This window comes from Vulpes vulpes, chromosome 13, assembly GCF_048418805.1.
Source record: "Vulpes vulpes isolate BD-2025 chromosome 13, VulVul3, whole genome shotgun sequence".
NCBI classification, from domain to species: Eukaryota; Metazoa; Chordata; class Mammalia; order Carnivora; family Canidae; genus Vulpes; species Vulpes vulpes.
Window position 1 is genome coordinate 24,342,948 of NC_132792.1, and position 17,553 is coordinate 24,360,500.

Below are 17,553 nucleotides of genomic sequence, written 5' to 3' on the forward strand. Positions count from 1 at the left end.
TATAAGAGATCACTTCTCATTTTTATTCTATTTAATATCGTGGTTTAATTACTACTGTGAAACAATCTCTAACATCATAAGCCCTTTCTTTTCAGGGATACAAACAGGCAAAGACCTTTTTTGTTGTTTTTGCTACTTAGTAAGTTCCCCAGCTGATGGTAACCAAACTCTTTTCAAATCAACCATTCACAAACCCCAAAATCAGTAGAATGAAATTTTAATTATTACACTTAATAAAACTTTAAAACGTATTTGGTATTTGGTGAATTTCTATTTTTTAGATTAAATTCATTTAAAATTTTCTATTTTTCTAGAAGACCAAAACGTGATGAGAAGGATTATTTGCAGTGCTACCACTGCGTGCACTCCAGATTTTCATGGTATTCCTTTGCCAGGGCACTATTTACCTGGCTCAACTTTCTCTGAAAACAAGGAGATTGCAAAAACTATACCAATAACATAATATTTATAGTTCTCAAAACACACTAAAAATAATAGTAACAACATGGGCTAGAATTTAGGAATATAACCCATTTTCTGTTTCAGTATAATTTCCCTTCCTTGACAAGTAGCCACCAAAGCAGTTGTACTGCTTTATTTAGAAAGGTACGGTGTTTGTACTTTCATATATCACTGATATTTATATCTATGTATTTTTTAAAGATTTATTTATTTATTTGAGAGAGAATGAGAGCAGGGGGAGGGGCAGAGGGAGAGACAGAAAGAGAGAATACCAAGAAGACTCCCCATTGAATGTAGAGCCTGACATGGGGCTTAATCCCAGGACTCTAAGATCATGACCTGAGCTGAAGTTAAGAGTTGGCCACTTAACCAACTCAGCCACTCCGGCAACCATATATATAGATTATATATATATATATATATATAATTTAAATAATATAAAGTTTGATAATTATACATTTTCATTAGGTTCTTATATAACTAAATGATCTGAATGTGGGCTTTGCAGGTAGGAAATGTCAAAACAAATTTGTTAAACAATTACAGGTTGTTTAAATAAAGCTATGAGCATGGTAATTTATTTGTGAAAATCATAACTCACAATTGATTGAAGAAATAGGAATAGATTTTAGCAAATCTGAATCCATCACACTTACTCTTTGTCTATTCCCTTTGTTTCCTAGGTGTTACAGTGAACACTTATTCTTGCTTGGACCCTGGCATTCCTGTACATGGCCGTCGCTACGGTCATGATTTCTCCATAGGTTCTACTGTTTCATTTAGTTGTGACCCAGGATATAGGCTAAGCCATGAAGAGCCTCTTCTATGTGAAAAAAACCACTGGTGGAGTCATCCACTTCCAACCTGTGATGGTAAGAATTAATTCAACATTCCAAATAAGCTGATTTATAAACCAAAATAAATCAATATAGTATTTATGAATTGTGAGGCTTTATACAGCTATAAATATTTCATATTTTAAAAGATTATCTTGAATTTTGGTAATTTTGTTAACAGACCACGAATTTAACAAAATTAAAAATGCGTTATATGTCAACAATACTTCGAAAAGAAAAAAAAAAGAATAAATACTGATAACCAGCCCAACTTACCCTATGCCTAAAGATGGTATATATATTTTCAAAATGTGCTGATGGAACCATTTTAAGTACATATTGTGTGCTTGGACCTTTGACAAAATAGTATCGAAAATGTCAAATTGGTTATCAATGAATTCACTGAAAGGATAGAACATTACCTACTACCTTGCAAGGCAAAATGCACCAGTCCAAATTCCACCTAGTTACACAGCACTATGACAACATATCCAGACTGCTCTGTGGTGGAAATTCTTGGTTATGATGAATATTTTACCAGTGTCCTTACCTCTACTTTCTTTCTATAGAGAATGAATCAGAAATTCTTCATTTTTGTGCAAATACAGTAAAAGAAACTGCTTCTATAAGTTTAAGAAGTGTTTTCATACTTGTTTTATCAAAAAACATACACATTGTAAATCTATGCACTGTTTGATGCTGGGCTTTAATTTTTATTTATAACACTATTTCCAAGTTCTGTACGTATTCTTGTTCAAAGGGGAAGGTTGCATTCGTCATTTTATGATCACATTTTCAAGTGACATCACCTTTTGTAACAGCTTCAGGCCAATTTGTTTTTATCACAAGATTTAGGAATCATCAGCACATCTTCCTTGCATTTGGTACAATACTAGTTATAATAGCATTCTTGTGATTGTAAGTCTAGAATCCCAATTATAACTAGTTTTAAAAAAATAAAAGCAGAATTTGTAGTTTATTCAAATCTTAGAAAAAGCAGGGGTAGTATACTTTTCATAGCTAATTATAAACATGAATTCAAAAGCTCTATCCATTTTCTACCTGAGCTTTGCTTGTGTCTTTTGCTTTGTGTCTTGACATAATTCTCTTTAATTGCAGCCCAGCTTTTTCTCCATGGGTATTTAGCCATGGAGAACACACTCACAGGAACACGCAGACTTACAGTCTCATATTTTCAGGATCAGATAAGAATGAGTGTTCTTCCATGATCCAATTAGAAAAATCCCAGGAAAGGTCACTGATTAGTCCCTACCTGAACCAGTTACTGTGGTAAAGGAATAGAAGAGAAGGACTCATTACAACTAACCTCATCAAGGTCATGTGTTTATCCATTTCTGTGGTTGAGACAAAAATGAATGGTTGAATTTAACAAAAATGGTTGAGACAAAAGATATTGGTGTAAAGGTACTATGTTTGCAGAACCCTGGTAAGGTCATATGGTGGGCATGAGTAAGTTCACCAAGATAAAAAAGTATGGAGGTAATGTCAGAAGGAGCATCAGGATAAAAATAATTTCAAGTATGCCATCATGCTTACATTTCATTAATAATAAAAATGAATAGATCTAGTTTTCCTGAGAGCAACCCAGGTCTTCATTATCTCTTGCCAGTACAACTGCAATCAACCTTACATCCAGTCAATTTTTTCAATCTTCCTTCCATCCTCCACACTGGGGTTATTTTATATTATACCTCATGTCAAAAACACTTAATGGCTTTCTGTTACCTAGAGATGAAAGTTCAAATTACTAATCATGGAATTCATGATCCTTAACCATGTGGACTCTGTCCTTTCCAGTTCTTTCTGTTCCCTTCCTGTATCCTTACAAGGCATCATTTTTTGAAAGATCAGATCATGTCCCTTTGAACCTCCATCTTAATCTATCCTCTTTTAAATTATCATTTCATTCTGAGGATAACTGGACAAGGGCTGAATTTATTCCTTTTTTTCCACATGTCTGAGGTTTATATAAAGCAGCTACTTAATTTTTCATTGACTTGAACTGAACTCAACTATCCATCACCTGGTAACGTGATTTGATTAGGCTGTTTCTCTAAGCTACAATTTTTCCCCAGAGGAAACTATTCTACATTTCCTAGGATAAAAAGAAGAAAAGTGAATAAACTGGATTTCTTTCCCTCATCCAAGAAAGTAATCTTGATTGGCCTCGTTTGCCTGGATACTCAAGGTCCAGCATGCTTCATTCTCACATAGATCAACTCTTGTGGTGTCTTCACAACCCATAATAAATGATTTACAAAGCAAACTAGATAATAATGGTTGGTGATTATAGTTATAACAGCTAACATTTAGTGACAGTTTACTATTTACTGGTACTGCTACAGGTGATTATATATATATATATATATATATATATATATATCACAAACATATACACACATATATATGCATACATATATACATGTATATATAGTTTATATACACAAACTTTATATATGAGTTTGTTTTCAAAATAATTCTCTATCAGTTGAGTGCTATTATGATCACCACTTAACAGATGAGAAAAGTAAGGCAAATAAAGATTAAGTATTCTGCCCCGTGTCAGGCAGAGTGGGGATTAAAACTCAGGCAGCCTAGATCCATATCCTATACCTAAGTCCACTATTATACTGCCCCTACCCACATTCTCCACAATGATAATAAAATAGTAAAATTATTTAAAATGAAAGTACAATTATATATTTGGCATTCTTTCCTCAGTGCTGCCACATGTTTAAAAATTTTGTGTAGCTGTTTAAATAGTTGATGGATACTCTGTACTAGTTAGAATGTGACAAAAAGATAATACAGTATCCTTTTTGCTATCCATTCAGTCAGATGGAAAGAGTACTTTGAATTCATTTCTCTTTTCTGTATATTCAGGTTTCTGAGTAAAGACTGGTTGTTTTTAAATCCATCTTGTTTCATTTTTGACCAAGGAAACTTGAACTTCAAGTCAGAAATGGTTCGATTTAAAAAAAAAGAAAAAGAAAAAGAAAGAAATGGTTCGGTTAGATTCTGTGCTATTTACTGAATTTGATATCTTATCTTTTTTTTTCTTTTTAAAAAAGATTTTATTTATTTATTTATTTATTTATTTATTTATTTATTTATTATTTATTTTCAGAGAAAGTAAGAGAGCCTGTGAGTGGGGGGAGGGGCAGAGGGAGAAAGAGAAACTTAAGCAGACTCCTCACTAAACACGGAGGAGCCTAACTGGGAACTCAATCTCATGACCCATGAGATCATGACCTGAGCCAAAACCAAGAGTCGAACACTTAGCCAACTGAGCCACCTAAGGACTCCTGACACTGTCTTTTGCTACAAAGTTACAACTGTCATGCAACTCATATTTTTCTTTATAGTATTTTCCACTCCTAAATAGCTTTATATATTTACTGTTCACTTTTCTACAAGAATGTCAGTTCCATATGGCAGGAACTTTGTTAAGTTTATTATTATGTCCTCAGTGCCAAGAGTAGCTCCTGTCACACAGTTGGTACTCAAAAAATTTGTGTTGATTAAAAAAATGAATGAAATATACTTGTCAGACTTTTCGGAATACTTCCAATGTTTTTATTCTGCATATATATTTTCTTGTCCTTGCCCTTTATTCATCTTTTTATTTCCCTTGCACTAGAAAGTTGTAGACCTCCCTTCACCTGTATCAAAATCTTAGTCAATTTGCAGTGATGCCTGGGTGACTCAGAGGTTGAGCATCTGCCTTCGGCCCAGGGCGTGATCCTGGCGTCTGAGGATCCAGTCCCATATTGGGCTTCCTGCATGGAGCCTGCTTCTCCCTCTGCGTTTGTCTCTGCCTCTCTCTGTATGTTTCCCATGAATAAATAAATAAAATCTAAAAAAAAATCTTAGTCAATTTTTAAAAGTCATTGACTTATTATTCTTTACCTGGAAAATATATCTGAGCAAAATCTCAACTTTTCTTAGACCCTGTAGTTCTTTGCTTTTTATGGGATTTTTTTGATAACTTATAACCATCTTTTGATTCACTAAATCAATATTTATTAATTTTACTGTGTAGCCATGAAAGAAATATTATTGAACATAAAAAAAAAAAAACCACTGTCTATATTCTCCTTGAGCTAGTGGAGTAGGAAATAGTTATACTCATTTTCTTATTTTCCTTATTATATTCTTGAGGTCAAGAACCATATGTTCTTCTTGTTTCTTTAACATAAATATTTAAAAGACATCTTCTGACCCATCAGAGATTCTATCAAAACATACACACACTTTTTATTAGCTGCTTATTGGATCTTACTATTGAATATCTCTATAGTGTTTTTCATAGAACTGAGATTTCAATGGCTCTAGAGAAGGTCAGATAAGAAAAGCTAGGATAGCATTCTACTTTGGCCAGAAAGTGTCAAGAGTAGTGTGTAGGTCAAAGTTCACACCTAAGTGATGTTGTCTATGTACTGAGAACATAAGGTTGTCATGAGTACTAGGAGTAAATTTGAGGTCATATGGTTGTTACGACTCAACCCTTTAAGAACTAGACATTGTTAATTAAGATAGCTACCCTATTTGATAGATAGTTGGGTGGGCCATATGTTCTGAATTGCCTAAGACAAGCCCTGTTTTCACCTTTTGTCTGGCACTCTAAGTTCACCCTAAAATTATTCCATTTTGTTTGATAAACAATATAGCCATTTTATGGGGGATGGTACAATTAGTTCAGGATCATTAGTTGCAGAACCCAAAGTCAAAATGAATGTATTTAAACTCATAATTTCCTCATTTCTTCCATATTACTAGAAGATTTGAGCATATAGACTAACCTAGCAAAAGAGTACATGGATTGATGTTTAAGATCCAAGGGTTCAAGATAAGCAAGCATGCATGGGACTTAAGTATAGTTTCTCATTTGGGTTTACAATTCAAATTGAGGATACCTGGAAATAGAAGAAAACAAGTTTGAAATTAAAAACAAACAAAAAAATCATAATGAGATTTGTAATAGATGGCTATATTTGTGCTCCATTGGAATACTCAAAATGTTTTTAGGCATCCTGGTCTAGAAATTGTCTGTTACAGTTATAGACAGTTGAGTGCTTGCCAGGTGTTTATCACTACAAAGAGCAAGGTATAATTTTATAAGTCTGGGCAATAACATTCAAGGGCTTGGCTTTTTAGGAACTTTACTATTTTAAAACTCTAATTGATACTTACGTGACAAGTAGTGATCATATATGGCAAAATCATGGTATATTTGACTAATTTGCCCACAACTCATAATTTTGGCTATTGTTGTGACTTTGCTGTGCCACTCATCTCTGTCCTTTTATATGCTTTTCTTTGCCAGATGTTTGCTCTAACATAAAGTAACTGGCTATTTCATATACATTTCATCACTCCCTAATTTCTCTGCAGTGTTTCACTTGATACACAATTTGTCTATCTCCCATTCACAAGAACATATAAACCTATTACATCTGTTACAAAAGTGTTTGCATCCCCAAAGACATATGGCATCCATTAGCAAGGTTGTTGGGATAAATTAGAATTTCTTCAGAAGAGGTGATATACAAAAAAAAAGGAAAGAAAAAGGACAGGAGATCCATGGCATCCTTTTTAGACACTCTCATTCTCACAAAGTTTACTGTACAAATGAGTCCCTTGAACTGAATTTTTAAAAAAATATTCTCAGAGAAATATTCTTAGTCTGTATACTACATTTTTACAGTATATTTGACTTCCATGTTCTATCTTAAAGTAAAAAAATGACATATAAAATTTACCTCCTTTATTCATTTTAATATTTTAGTCTTCTATGACTGATTCTAGTAGGCTGATTTTCCCTTATGCTTTCTTAGCATTCTAATAGGAAGGGAACTTTAGGTAAGTAGACATCATCAGATCGGTAGAATATTCAGTAATAAATTAACCACTTATAAAATTAATCAAATTCAAATCTGCATTAGCATTTATCACTATGCATTATACCAATGCACGTGTAGTTAATTTCTTGTGATTGTTCAAAAAGCCAATAATATAAAGCAAATACAGTTCCAAATATTTGCAATGTAAAATAATCTCATTTAGAAAGATGAAGGATTTCATTAGGTTGATGAAAATGATGCTGTGGCTGCTGATGATGGAAGACTGTTTCAATTACAGACAAAGCCATTGACAAATGAGAATTTGTAAGATATAAATCAATTAAAGGCAAGAATACTGATGCATTTAAGTATTAGGTGTTTTAAAAAGTCAATGATTCAAATACAAAAGGATTAAAGGAATCTCTGAGAAAATTAATGATATTCTTGATTTTTTTTAAAGACTTTATTTATGTATTTTGAGAGAGAGTGAGCAAGAGTGTGTGAATGGGGGTGGGGAGTCATGGAAGGCAGAGGCAGAAAGAGAAAGAGACTCTCAAGCAGACTCCATGCCCAGCACAGAGTCTGAAGTGAGGATGGTGACTGAATCTCACAACCCTGAGATCATGACTTGAGCCAAAATCAAGTTGGTCACCCACTGACTGAGCCACCCACGTGCCTTATCTCCTTGGATAATTGTTATATAGATTTAATGTTCGCAGGGGAATGCAAAAAGTAAACATAAGTGAAGAATGTCATAGCTTGCTATATACACATATATATTTTTTGTAGAAAAAATAGCTTGTAAAAACAAAATCAACACTCGATTTAAGAGTCAGCATAAGATCACAGACTCTGGAACTAGACTCCTAGAATTCCCTCCATACTTGCCTTTTCATTTGTAAACTGAATACTTACAGTACTTATCTCTTTGGGTTGTTAGGGGGTTGAGTTAATAAAAATTAGTCTTCTGGATAGTGCCTATTATGTTGTAAGTTCAGTATGAGTGATTGTTTTGCTTTTGCTACAAAGTAGTGAGTAGACAAAATTTTACCCTACATTTTATGAAGGTATAAAATACACATATTTTCATATTTTTAGTTTCATCTTTCAAAAAAAAAAACCTAAATCACAATCTTTCCCCATAATTTACTATGAAATTCTATCTTCGGGATCCCTGGGTGGTGCAGCGGTTTGGCGCCTGCCTTTGGCCCAGGGTGCGATCCTGGAGACCTGGGTTCGAATCCCACGTCGGGCTCCCGGTGCATGGAGCCTGCTTCTCCCTCTGCCTGTGTCTCTGCCTCTCTCTCTCTGTGACTATCATAAATAAATAAAATTAAAAAAAAAATTAAAAAAAAAAGAAATTCTATCTTCAAATCAGTTCCTTTCAAGGCCTTTATCTACGACTAATATTCTAAAATAACAGAAACTTCCACTGTGTCATAAAAATGCACTCTATCACCTGCTTATAATCAAAGTCTCAATATACATGTTCACTACTAGTATGTTAGTTATTGATCATTCTTACTAAATATTTTAAAGTGTTCATGGTTACTTAACTTTATTAATTTACAGAATGTGTCCTTAATGTCCTGCCTTTAACACAGATGTGGTAGGTATAGTTGGCAGACAGAAAATTCTCAAGAAATTCTCCAAGTAGAGAAAGATTTGACAAAGCAGATTTATTCAGAAGAATGCTGACGTGTAGAAGAGTTTTCCCCCTACAAGTTCTTTTTTTTAATTGCAATGATTTTATTCTCTATTTGTTTAGCTTTAGTTTATTTCAAATAAGACATAGTGTTTTTATTATTAAGCATGCATATGTATGTGTCTTCCATGCTCTCTATCCTATACACACAGTGGTTATACACATGCATGCATAGGGGCACATGTCTGATGCACTGAAAACAAATTTCACATCTTTCTTTTCTGTATTTAACTAATTAATTTGACTCACTTAATTTTGACTCTTCTGTTCACTGAGTTTTACTCTAGCTGTATGTAATATAGTCCTTTCAAATGGTAAAGCATCTTCACGCATCACATTTCACTCAACAAATTCATACTATTTTGTATTTTTTGTGTGTGTGTGACTCTCATAATGGAGAATAAAATAAAACAGAGTGTATTGGGAATAGATTGACATATGTAAAAATAGTCTAACAAAAAATACAGTACTGTGTCAAGTAGAATGCGTTACAAGGGAAATAAAAGCAGGTCAACTTAGCACCACCATTATCAGCAAGATACAGTAGAAATGGTATACCTAACTCTTAAATGATCACAAAAACACAATGAGACTTTTTTAAAAATTGAAAGGAAATTTGAGAGGTTCAGTAATAATAGTTGCCAGTGAAAGCCCATGCGGGATCTAAATAGAAGCCTAAAGTAGCAAACCATGCATATTATTCCAATGTATTGGTAATAAATGAGATTGGAAGCATGGATTTATTTTAGCCTTAGGGAGGCTATCTATAAGTACCTAGAGAGGTACTTGTAAAGGACCTGCCTTTACTCCTTGGTGGAGTAAAAGAAATAGCAAAGGGAGAAGTGGATTTTAATTTTGTATACATATGTAAATGTTCCGCGTGTGTGTGTGTGTGTGTGTGTGTGTGTGTGTGTGTGTGTGTGTGAGTTCAAGCCTGCATGCTTAGATACTTACAGGAATTGCAGACAATGTATTTCTAGTCAGGTCAGTATAGAATAGTAACCAGATTGCCTTGACTCTTCTCAACACCGTTACTTGGAAGAAATCATGGAAAAGCATAAGGCCAAGTCTCACCTTTCTGTGTTCCAGGGAAGTTGCTTAAGCAAGGATCAGAGCAGACAAGACCATATGTTGCATTCACAGTTCTTATTACCTTCGCCATGAGAGCTGACATCTCCACATGGAGTAGAATAAGGAGTCCATACCTTTCTGTTTCCATTACAATATACATTCTTACTTGGCTATATCTTTGTCTCCTTTAATTTTTAATGCTGATAAAATTATCTGGTATAGCATAACCACTGATGGTTGTTGAATGTGATAGAAGACATTTTAAACTATGATTTGTTCTTAAAAAATGAACATTGAATCAAATTTAAATTTATTTGACCTACATTATTAAACATATATTTATTTTTCTTATCTCAGAATATTTATTTAGAAGTTTTAGCTTCTCACACATTCCTGCTTGTTCCTGATATAACCCTAAGAAATGGAGAATTGCGGACATAGCCTTTAAAAGTTTTGCAGCTTAGCTCACTGTTTTAAAAAGAATTATATGAGAAATGACACATACCCCTTTAGGAATCTAAAAGAAATGATTCTGCATAATTAACAATTCGTTTCCTTAAAGCTTAATAAAAGTGGGGCTGCTAAACAATTAATTACTCATGTTTAATTTATGACCAATTTATGCAAATGTTAGTTATAATTAGAAATGTGTAAGATAAGTATGTACTTCAAATTCAAATGTGGGAAGATGAGCTACGTTATCTTGTGGCTAATTCTCAGAGGCTGTTGCATACCTTTTGCTTCTCTAGAGCTGCAGTGGATGAAACTGTTCCCTAGTATTGGAGGAGGTCTTTTACACACTCCTGTTATTACCGAGAAGTAGCTTAAGCAAAGAAAATCAGATTCATTCTATTTCAAGAGAGGAGAGATTTGTTCAGCCTCTGCCTCTCTAACTATGACTGATCACATGACTGTATTTCTTTGTATTTTCAGCATTATGTGGAGGAGATGTTAGAGGGCCTAGTGGAACAATCTTATCACCTGGTTACCCGGAATTTTATCCAAATTCTCTGAATTGTACATGGACTGTTGATGTAACTCATGGAAAAGGTAATTTGCCTCATGCAATGATAATTGGACTATCTTCTGAATTTTCATTGCATCTATTTTTATTTCATTGTCCTTTACAATGTCATTTTGCATGAGCAAAAACAGATCAGGACTAAAATATGCTAACACAAAATCCAGTTTGAGTAACCGCAGCAGCAGATTATATTTACTTTTCCATAGTATTATAATATGCTTATGTTTCTGCCAGAATGATAATGTAAAAGATATTTATTTTCTTTTGATGTATTAAATTAATGTTATTTGGAATTTTCATATCAACAAAAATCTCAAACAGGATGGCTTTTGTTCTCTGGCATAGTGTTAAGAGGTTGATTTCAAAAGTTCAAAAGGAAATTGGAAGATGATCTGAAGTGCTGAGCCAGTTGTAAAGCAAACATATTTATATGCATTGCTTTTAACATGTTTATGATTATTTATTGTAATTATACTCTTCGTATGAATTTATAACCATTCTAGAAATACTTGTGTCTCGGTTTTCTGTCAGAACTGCAAATATATCTCACAGAATTGATGGGGAGTGTAAAATTGCACTGTGCCAGTGGTAGATGTTAATAGATGTCTTTTGAACAAATAAGTGAAAGGCCTTGTAGAACTAAATATGGTTCACGCATGCTATACAACCAAACTAACGAACTAGCAAATAGAAGTGATTGAGGCAACACCTTAGCAGTAAAATGGTCATCCTAACATATCAAAATCAAAAATGGATTAAAATTATTGACCTAAAAATCTCTATATCCTAATCTTTTAAAAAGAGTTCATTTATTCATTTGAATAACTGCTTTGGAGAAGTAATTTTTCTTTTAACTCTATCATTAAATCATTCCCATCGGTTTTTACTATTATATCATACTTATTGATTGATTTTACTATAGAAAATCTTTTTTAAAAATCCTAGCAAGGAAAGGATGCTATTACAATTTTTAATCTTTTTTAAAAATCCTAGCAAGGAAAGGATGCTATTACAATTTTTTTTTATGTTTTTTAACATAAACAAAGCTTATGTTTGGTACATTTGAATTTAGTGTTCTTGCAAATGAAGTTTGGCTTTATTAAAATTATATATTATTTTATTGAGGGTGAAGATTCTATTGGAGTTCTTATCATGATGAAATTAAATATTATAGAGAAAAAAAGTTAAAATGAGCATTCTGGTATTGAACAGCAGGAACAAAGTAGAAGACTTCTGTAAACTGTGGGTTTTGTTCTGCATAATACAAGACTCTTTGCTCGAAGTTAACCAGAGCATCCCATTATTCCAGCAGCAGTGGATTAATGGAGTTTAAAATAAGCTTCCTTGTATTATACAAGAAAATGGAGGGCTACATACTGCTTGCTATGTAAATAGAGGTTTAATTAACACTTAAGGTTTTGCATCTTCACAGGTTGCAAGTGTTAATTAAATCTGTATTTACATGGCAAGAAATGCAGATTTAGATGCTTCTCTGTAAGAGCCAACTAAATTTGTTGGAAGTACAACTATTCCAGAGTGTAACCAAAGTTATGTGAAGGATAATCTCTTAAAGTTGGGAGACACTGTCAAGGTAATACAGTCTAATCTCTCACCCCGTACACCAGTTTCTTTCTATAGTGTCTCAGAAATATGATGAACTGGCCTGATATTGACACTTGTGTTGATGGCAACCTTATTCCTTGGGAAAACTTGCTCAATTTTTGTATGGTTGTAATTGTTTGAAAATTATTCTGCAATTGTTATCCTTGTTTTGCCCTCTGGAGTTAGACAAAATAAAGAAAACCCACAAAAACAATCTAATCCTTTCTCCACCCGAACTCTACACTATAACAAGTCACTATTCTGTGCCCATCATGCTTTTCATGTCTGCTACCCCCAGCTTTTTCTTCCCAGACTGATCACCTCAGTTCCATCATTTTTTTATTCTAAGATATTTTTACTGTCATCACCATTCTAACCACCTTTTTCTGTATGTGTTCCAGTTTATTGATATCCAGGGATAGCATTATCCTTCTAACATGTTTTCCCAGAACAAAACACTCTATGGCATTATTTAACTCCACAAAGTATTTCCATTAATGAAGTCTGTACATACTTGCTTTTGTTAACTTTTATGCTGTTGTGTCATAGTACTAACCTAAAGTAAGCCCAAATCCTAAAATTCTGTATTTGTGCAGTTGATTTTTTTCTATCTTCAGTGCAAGACATTTTTTTTTTAAGTTGGTGTTATCAAGGATCAGTGGAACTTTCAAATGACTCGTGAAGTAGTGAAGGTGTTACTTGCATTTTATAAATAAGAATCTGAAGTCACTAGAGGTTATTTGTTTACACTCAAAGACTTAGTGCCTGTAAAGATTGGACAAAGAACTTGAATTTACATCCTATGACTACATATAAGTACTCTTCTTCTGAAACCACATTACCTCTCTACCTATATCTATATATTTCATTGTCTGGTATGTGTCTTCATCAAGACTCTCCATAATTCTTTTTGTTTGTTTGTTGTTTGTTTTACTTACATCTCTTCTACTTCCTTAAACTTGGATTGACCCTTTTACCTTTATCCTGATTGCATAGCCATAGTGGAGGGCACATCAGGCTTTTATATTTACCCCTCTTATGTTTTCTTTTTATGTATTACCCCTTTTAATTTTTGCCCAGAATTTTTGTGAGATTATTTTGAAGCAATTTACATTTCATTTATATTTACATAAACAGAATTTTCCTAAGTAATTCTGGGAATTTAATCAAGAATCATCAAGACTTTAGGGGTTTATAAAAATCTTAACAGAACAGATCTAAATATCCAAATATTTAAGATAAAAGAAACTTCAAATATACCATCAGCAACCTCTTCACCACTTAACACTAAGTCAGGGTGTTTGAATACATACAGTTGTTTCAAACTCAGTTAACTATAGTATCATTCAGCCTATATTGCTCTTCTTTACAACGACACCAGAAGAGATTTTCCTTAAACATATTGCAGAAATCAAGATGCTAATTATATGTTCTAGTCTACTAGAGACCTGGGTGGGGGGACTGCATTAAAAACAAAAGAAAACAAGACAAAATACCTTAGACTTTTTTTTAAAGATTTTATTTATTTGTTTAACAGAGACAGAGAAAGCACAAGCAGGGGGAGAGGGAGAGGGAGAAACAGGCTCCCCACCGAGCAGGGATCCCAATGCACGTGGGGCTCCATCCCAGGACCCAGGGATCATGACCTGAAGGCAGATGTTTAACTGCCTGAGCCACCTAGACACCCCATAAAAAACCTTAGGCTTTTAAGGGTGAAATTGTCCTTAGATAATGCATAGTCTAGTATAATCCCGTTCATTTAAAGATTGGAAAAAAGACACAAAGGTCTGTATAGCATCCTCAATGTCATGGTTGGTGGCATGACTATAACTGAAACCTAGGTATTTATAATATTTTGACTTTAAGGCCAAGTCTTTACACATATGTCTGGTACAGTAATTGCCTTCATAGGGCTTCCTCAATGTTCATTCTTATGAGAAGATACCAGGATGTTGAAAACTGACTTTTTCTCACTATGTCTCAAATACCCACCGCCCTATTAAAATTGTGTGTCCTTCTTCCTGAAATGTCTGTCTTGGAGCTGCTCCTTCACCAAATTCTGCTCACTTTTGAAGGTCACTGCTTTCGGAAGCTTCTGCTGACCCCTTTGACAAGTTGGTTGTTTCTATTTCTGTGCTCCTGTACTGACTTGTCCATACTGTGTTCTGCTGACTTAGTCACTTTCAGGGCACTTAGCAGAAAGTTTGAACCATTGGTTTAGGTATCCTTTCCCTTAGATAGACCAGGAGTTTTTTACAGTCTTCTAAATCTCTACATTCCATAATGCCTAGAGTATAGTAGGTTCTTAATATAATTTCCTTACTTGGTTTCAGGACCTTAGCAGAATTTTGAAGGTCTTAACAATATGGTGCAGTAGTGAAAACAGATTTTATTATTTAAACCATAATCTGAAAAAAAAAACCACCATAATCTGATAAACAGAAGTTTCCTTTTATAAAGTGGCTGGCCTGGACTGAGTGACAAAAAAATCCACAAAACAATCAGCTCGCATGTTGAACAATAACAATAGTTAACAAATGCTGAACACGTCTTCTATGCAAAGCACTGTGCCAAGTCATTCCTATATATCATCCCATTTAAACTTAAAATCCCCCCAGAAACTCATTTTACAAATGAAGAAAGTAAGTCTCAGGAAGGCAATGTTATCCTCAACAGTGGGCTTCTTAGCACCATGATCTAACAGAATTTTTAATTTTCCCACGTATTAGTTCAATGTATATCAGAATAAACACATTTTTCTAAAAATATATAAATTATATGCAGAACAACATTTTTCTCATCTCTTGTTCATCTACTCTCCTATTCTCTAATGACTTTTTCTTAGCTTTATTATATTGTAAAAATCAAATTGACTAACCTGAAATTCCACTCAGGTTATTTTTTACACTTAGATAGCAGTTAATGTAGATGACAAAGCATCTTCTTGCCATATCTATACTATATTCTTAATAGCATCTGGTGAGTGTCAATTACCACTTTTATACTGAAGAACATTTGAAAGACTGACTCAATTTCTGAACTCCTTTTAAAGGGGTTCTTATATTCCTGATCATTGTGGGGAGGGAAAAACCTCACATTTTGAAGAAGAATTTGAAAAATAGTGTTTTTGTACATTTCTAATCTTTTCTGAGACCAAATCACTGGTCCATTCTGCGGTAATAACCTTGTTTTGCAGTAATAACCTTGTCTTTTGTTTTGGTAATAACCTTGTCTTATGATTGCTTATGTTTTCAGGGTATTTGTTTGGTTTCATTTTATAGCTTTGTTTAAAAAAAACAATGAATATTCGAAGGATTTTGAACTAAAATATCAATGAATAATGCTAAAAAATGTTACTTACCGTATTCTGTTTTTTTTATTTCTTTAATAAATATTTTGATGAATCTTTTTTTGTTTAATGTAAAAAAAGAAAACACTTCAAGGGAAAGGTGAATGTGATAGTCATCTGTTACTTCACTTAATACCTTGCCCGAAGTATGAGTGGTGTGTGTGTATGTGTGTATAATCTTTAGTTTTTAATATCTGTTCTAGACAACATCAGAAACTCATGTGAGACCACAATGCAATGCCACACCACACTCACCAGAATAGAATAATGAAAAAAAAAAAAAAACAAAAAAACCTCAAGCATTGACAAAGGTATAAAGCAACCAGATATGGCAATGGAAATATAAATTGGCACAGCCACTTTGTAAAGCAGTATCTATTAAAGCTGCTATTAATGACCCCTAAGGGATAATGACCCAGTAATTCCACACCTAGATAATTCCCCAACAAATATATATTCTTCAAAAGACATACTTGAATAATCATGGTACCATCTACATTCAGGCTAAAACACAAAGTACTTAAGTGATTGTCAAATGTTGAACAGATACATGAATGCAGTGTTTTTGCAAAATGAAATGCCATGGTATACATCACTGAAAATAAACAATTCACAACCACACACAGAAACAGAGATAAATCTCGCATACCTAATGTTGAGTAAAACTCAACAAAAGAGTATGTATTATATGAATCCATTATATAAAACTACAAACCATTTATATAAGGTAGCAAAATTAGCCTGTGTTTCTAGAAGTTGAGTGAGTAGTTACTTTTGGCAAAGTGAAGTGAGAGAAAGTTTCATGGAAGAGGTTCTGCCGTCAGTAATGTTGTGTCTATCGTTTCAGATTATATTTGCAAAGATAAGTTTACTTTGTGAAATTTCAACGATCTGAATTTTCAGTATATGATGTACACAGGTTGAAGCATATGAAAAAGAAATAAATAACTATATTCACTTACCAAACAGTTCCTTCCTATGCCTACTCTACATTTCTCTTCTGCAATTAAGCATTTGTGGAAGTTGGGTGTTGTATTACTAAACACTGTTTATGTGTTTTAGAAGATTGCAGAAGGAAATGAAGGAGGCATGTAAAGTATTTGCCAGAAAGCTGCACTGCTATTATAAATAAAGCATGTGAATTTTACTCAAAATTTTCTGAAAACTCAAGTGATATCTTTTCAGGCTTTGGTTTCCAAAATATGACTCGCTACATGTCTTATAAGCTACAGGGGGGGAAAAAAGATTTTATTAGATGACACACCTGGAGTATTTCATAGCAGTACTTTTTATTTCCAGAGAGTTTAATTACAAGAAGAGTCCTGGCTTCAGTTACTTTGGTATCTCTCTGTGTCTTACAGATATACTTTGTGAGTCTAATTTTCTTCTTTTCTCAATAGGTGTACAGTTCAACTTTCACACCTTCCATTTGGAAGACCATCATGACTATTTACTGATCACAGAGAATGGTAGTTTTACCCAACCACTGGCACGCCTTACTGGTTCAGAACTTCCTTCAACAATCAATGCTGGTCTCTATGGAAATTTCAGAGCTCAATTGCGCTTCATTTCTGATTTTTCAATATCATACGAAGGATTCAATATTACATTCTCTGGTAAGAAAATAAATTTTAAAAGTC

General features: G+C 33.6%; 1 protein-coding gene across 2 annotated transcripts in view; it reads left to right on the forward strand.

Moving 5' to 3' along the window:
* CSMD3 (CUB and Sushi multiple domains 3) overlaps nt 1-17,553 on the forward strand; it is a 1,174,336-nt gene that overhangs the window by 778,414 nt on the left and 378,369 nt on the right. For both annotated transcript variants that reach the window (XM_072734033.1, XM_072734032.1), the window contains 3 exons: nt 1,146-1,334; nt 10,872-10,988; nt 17,314-17,529. In XM_072734033.1, coding sequence (XP_072590134.1) covers nt 1,146-1,334; nt 10,872-10,988; nt 17,314-17,529 — 522 coding nt within the window. The remainder of the gene's footprint in view (nt 1-1,145; nt 1,335-10,871; nt 10,989-17,313; nt 17,530-17,553) is intronic.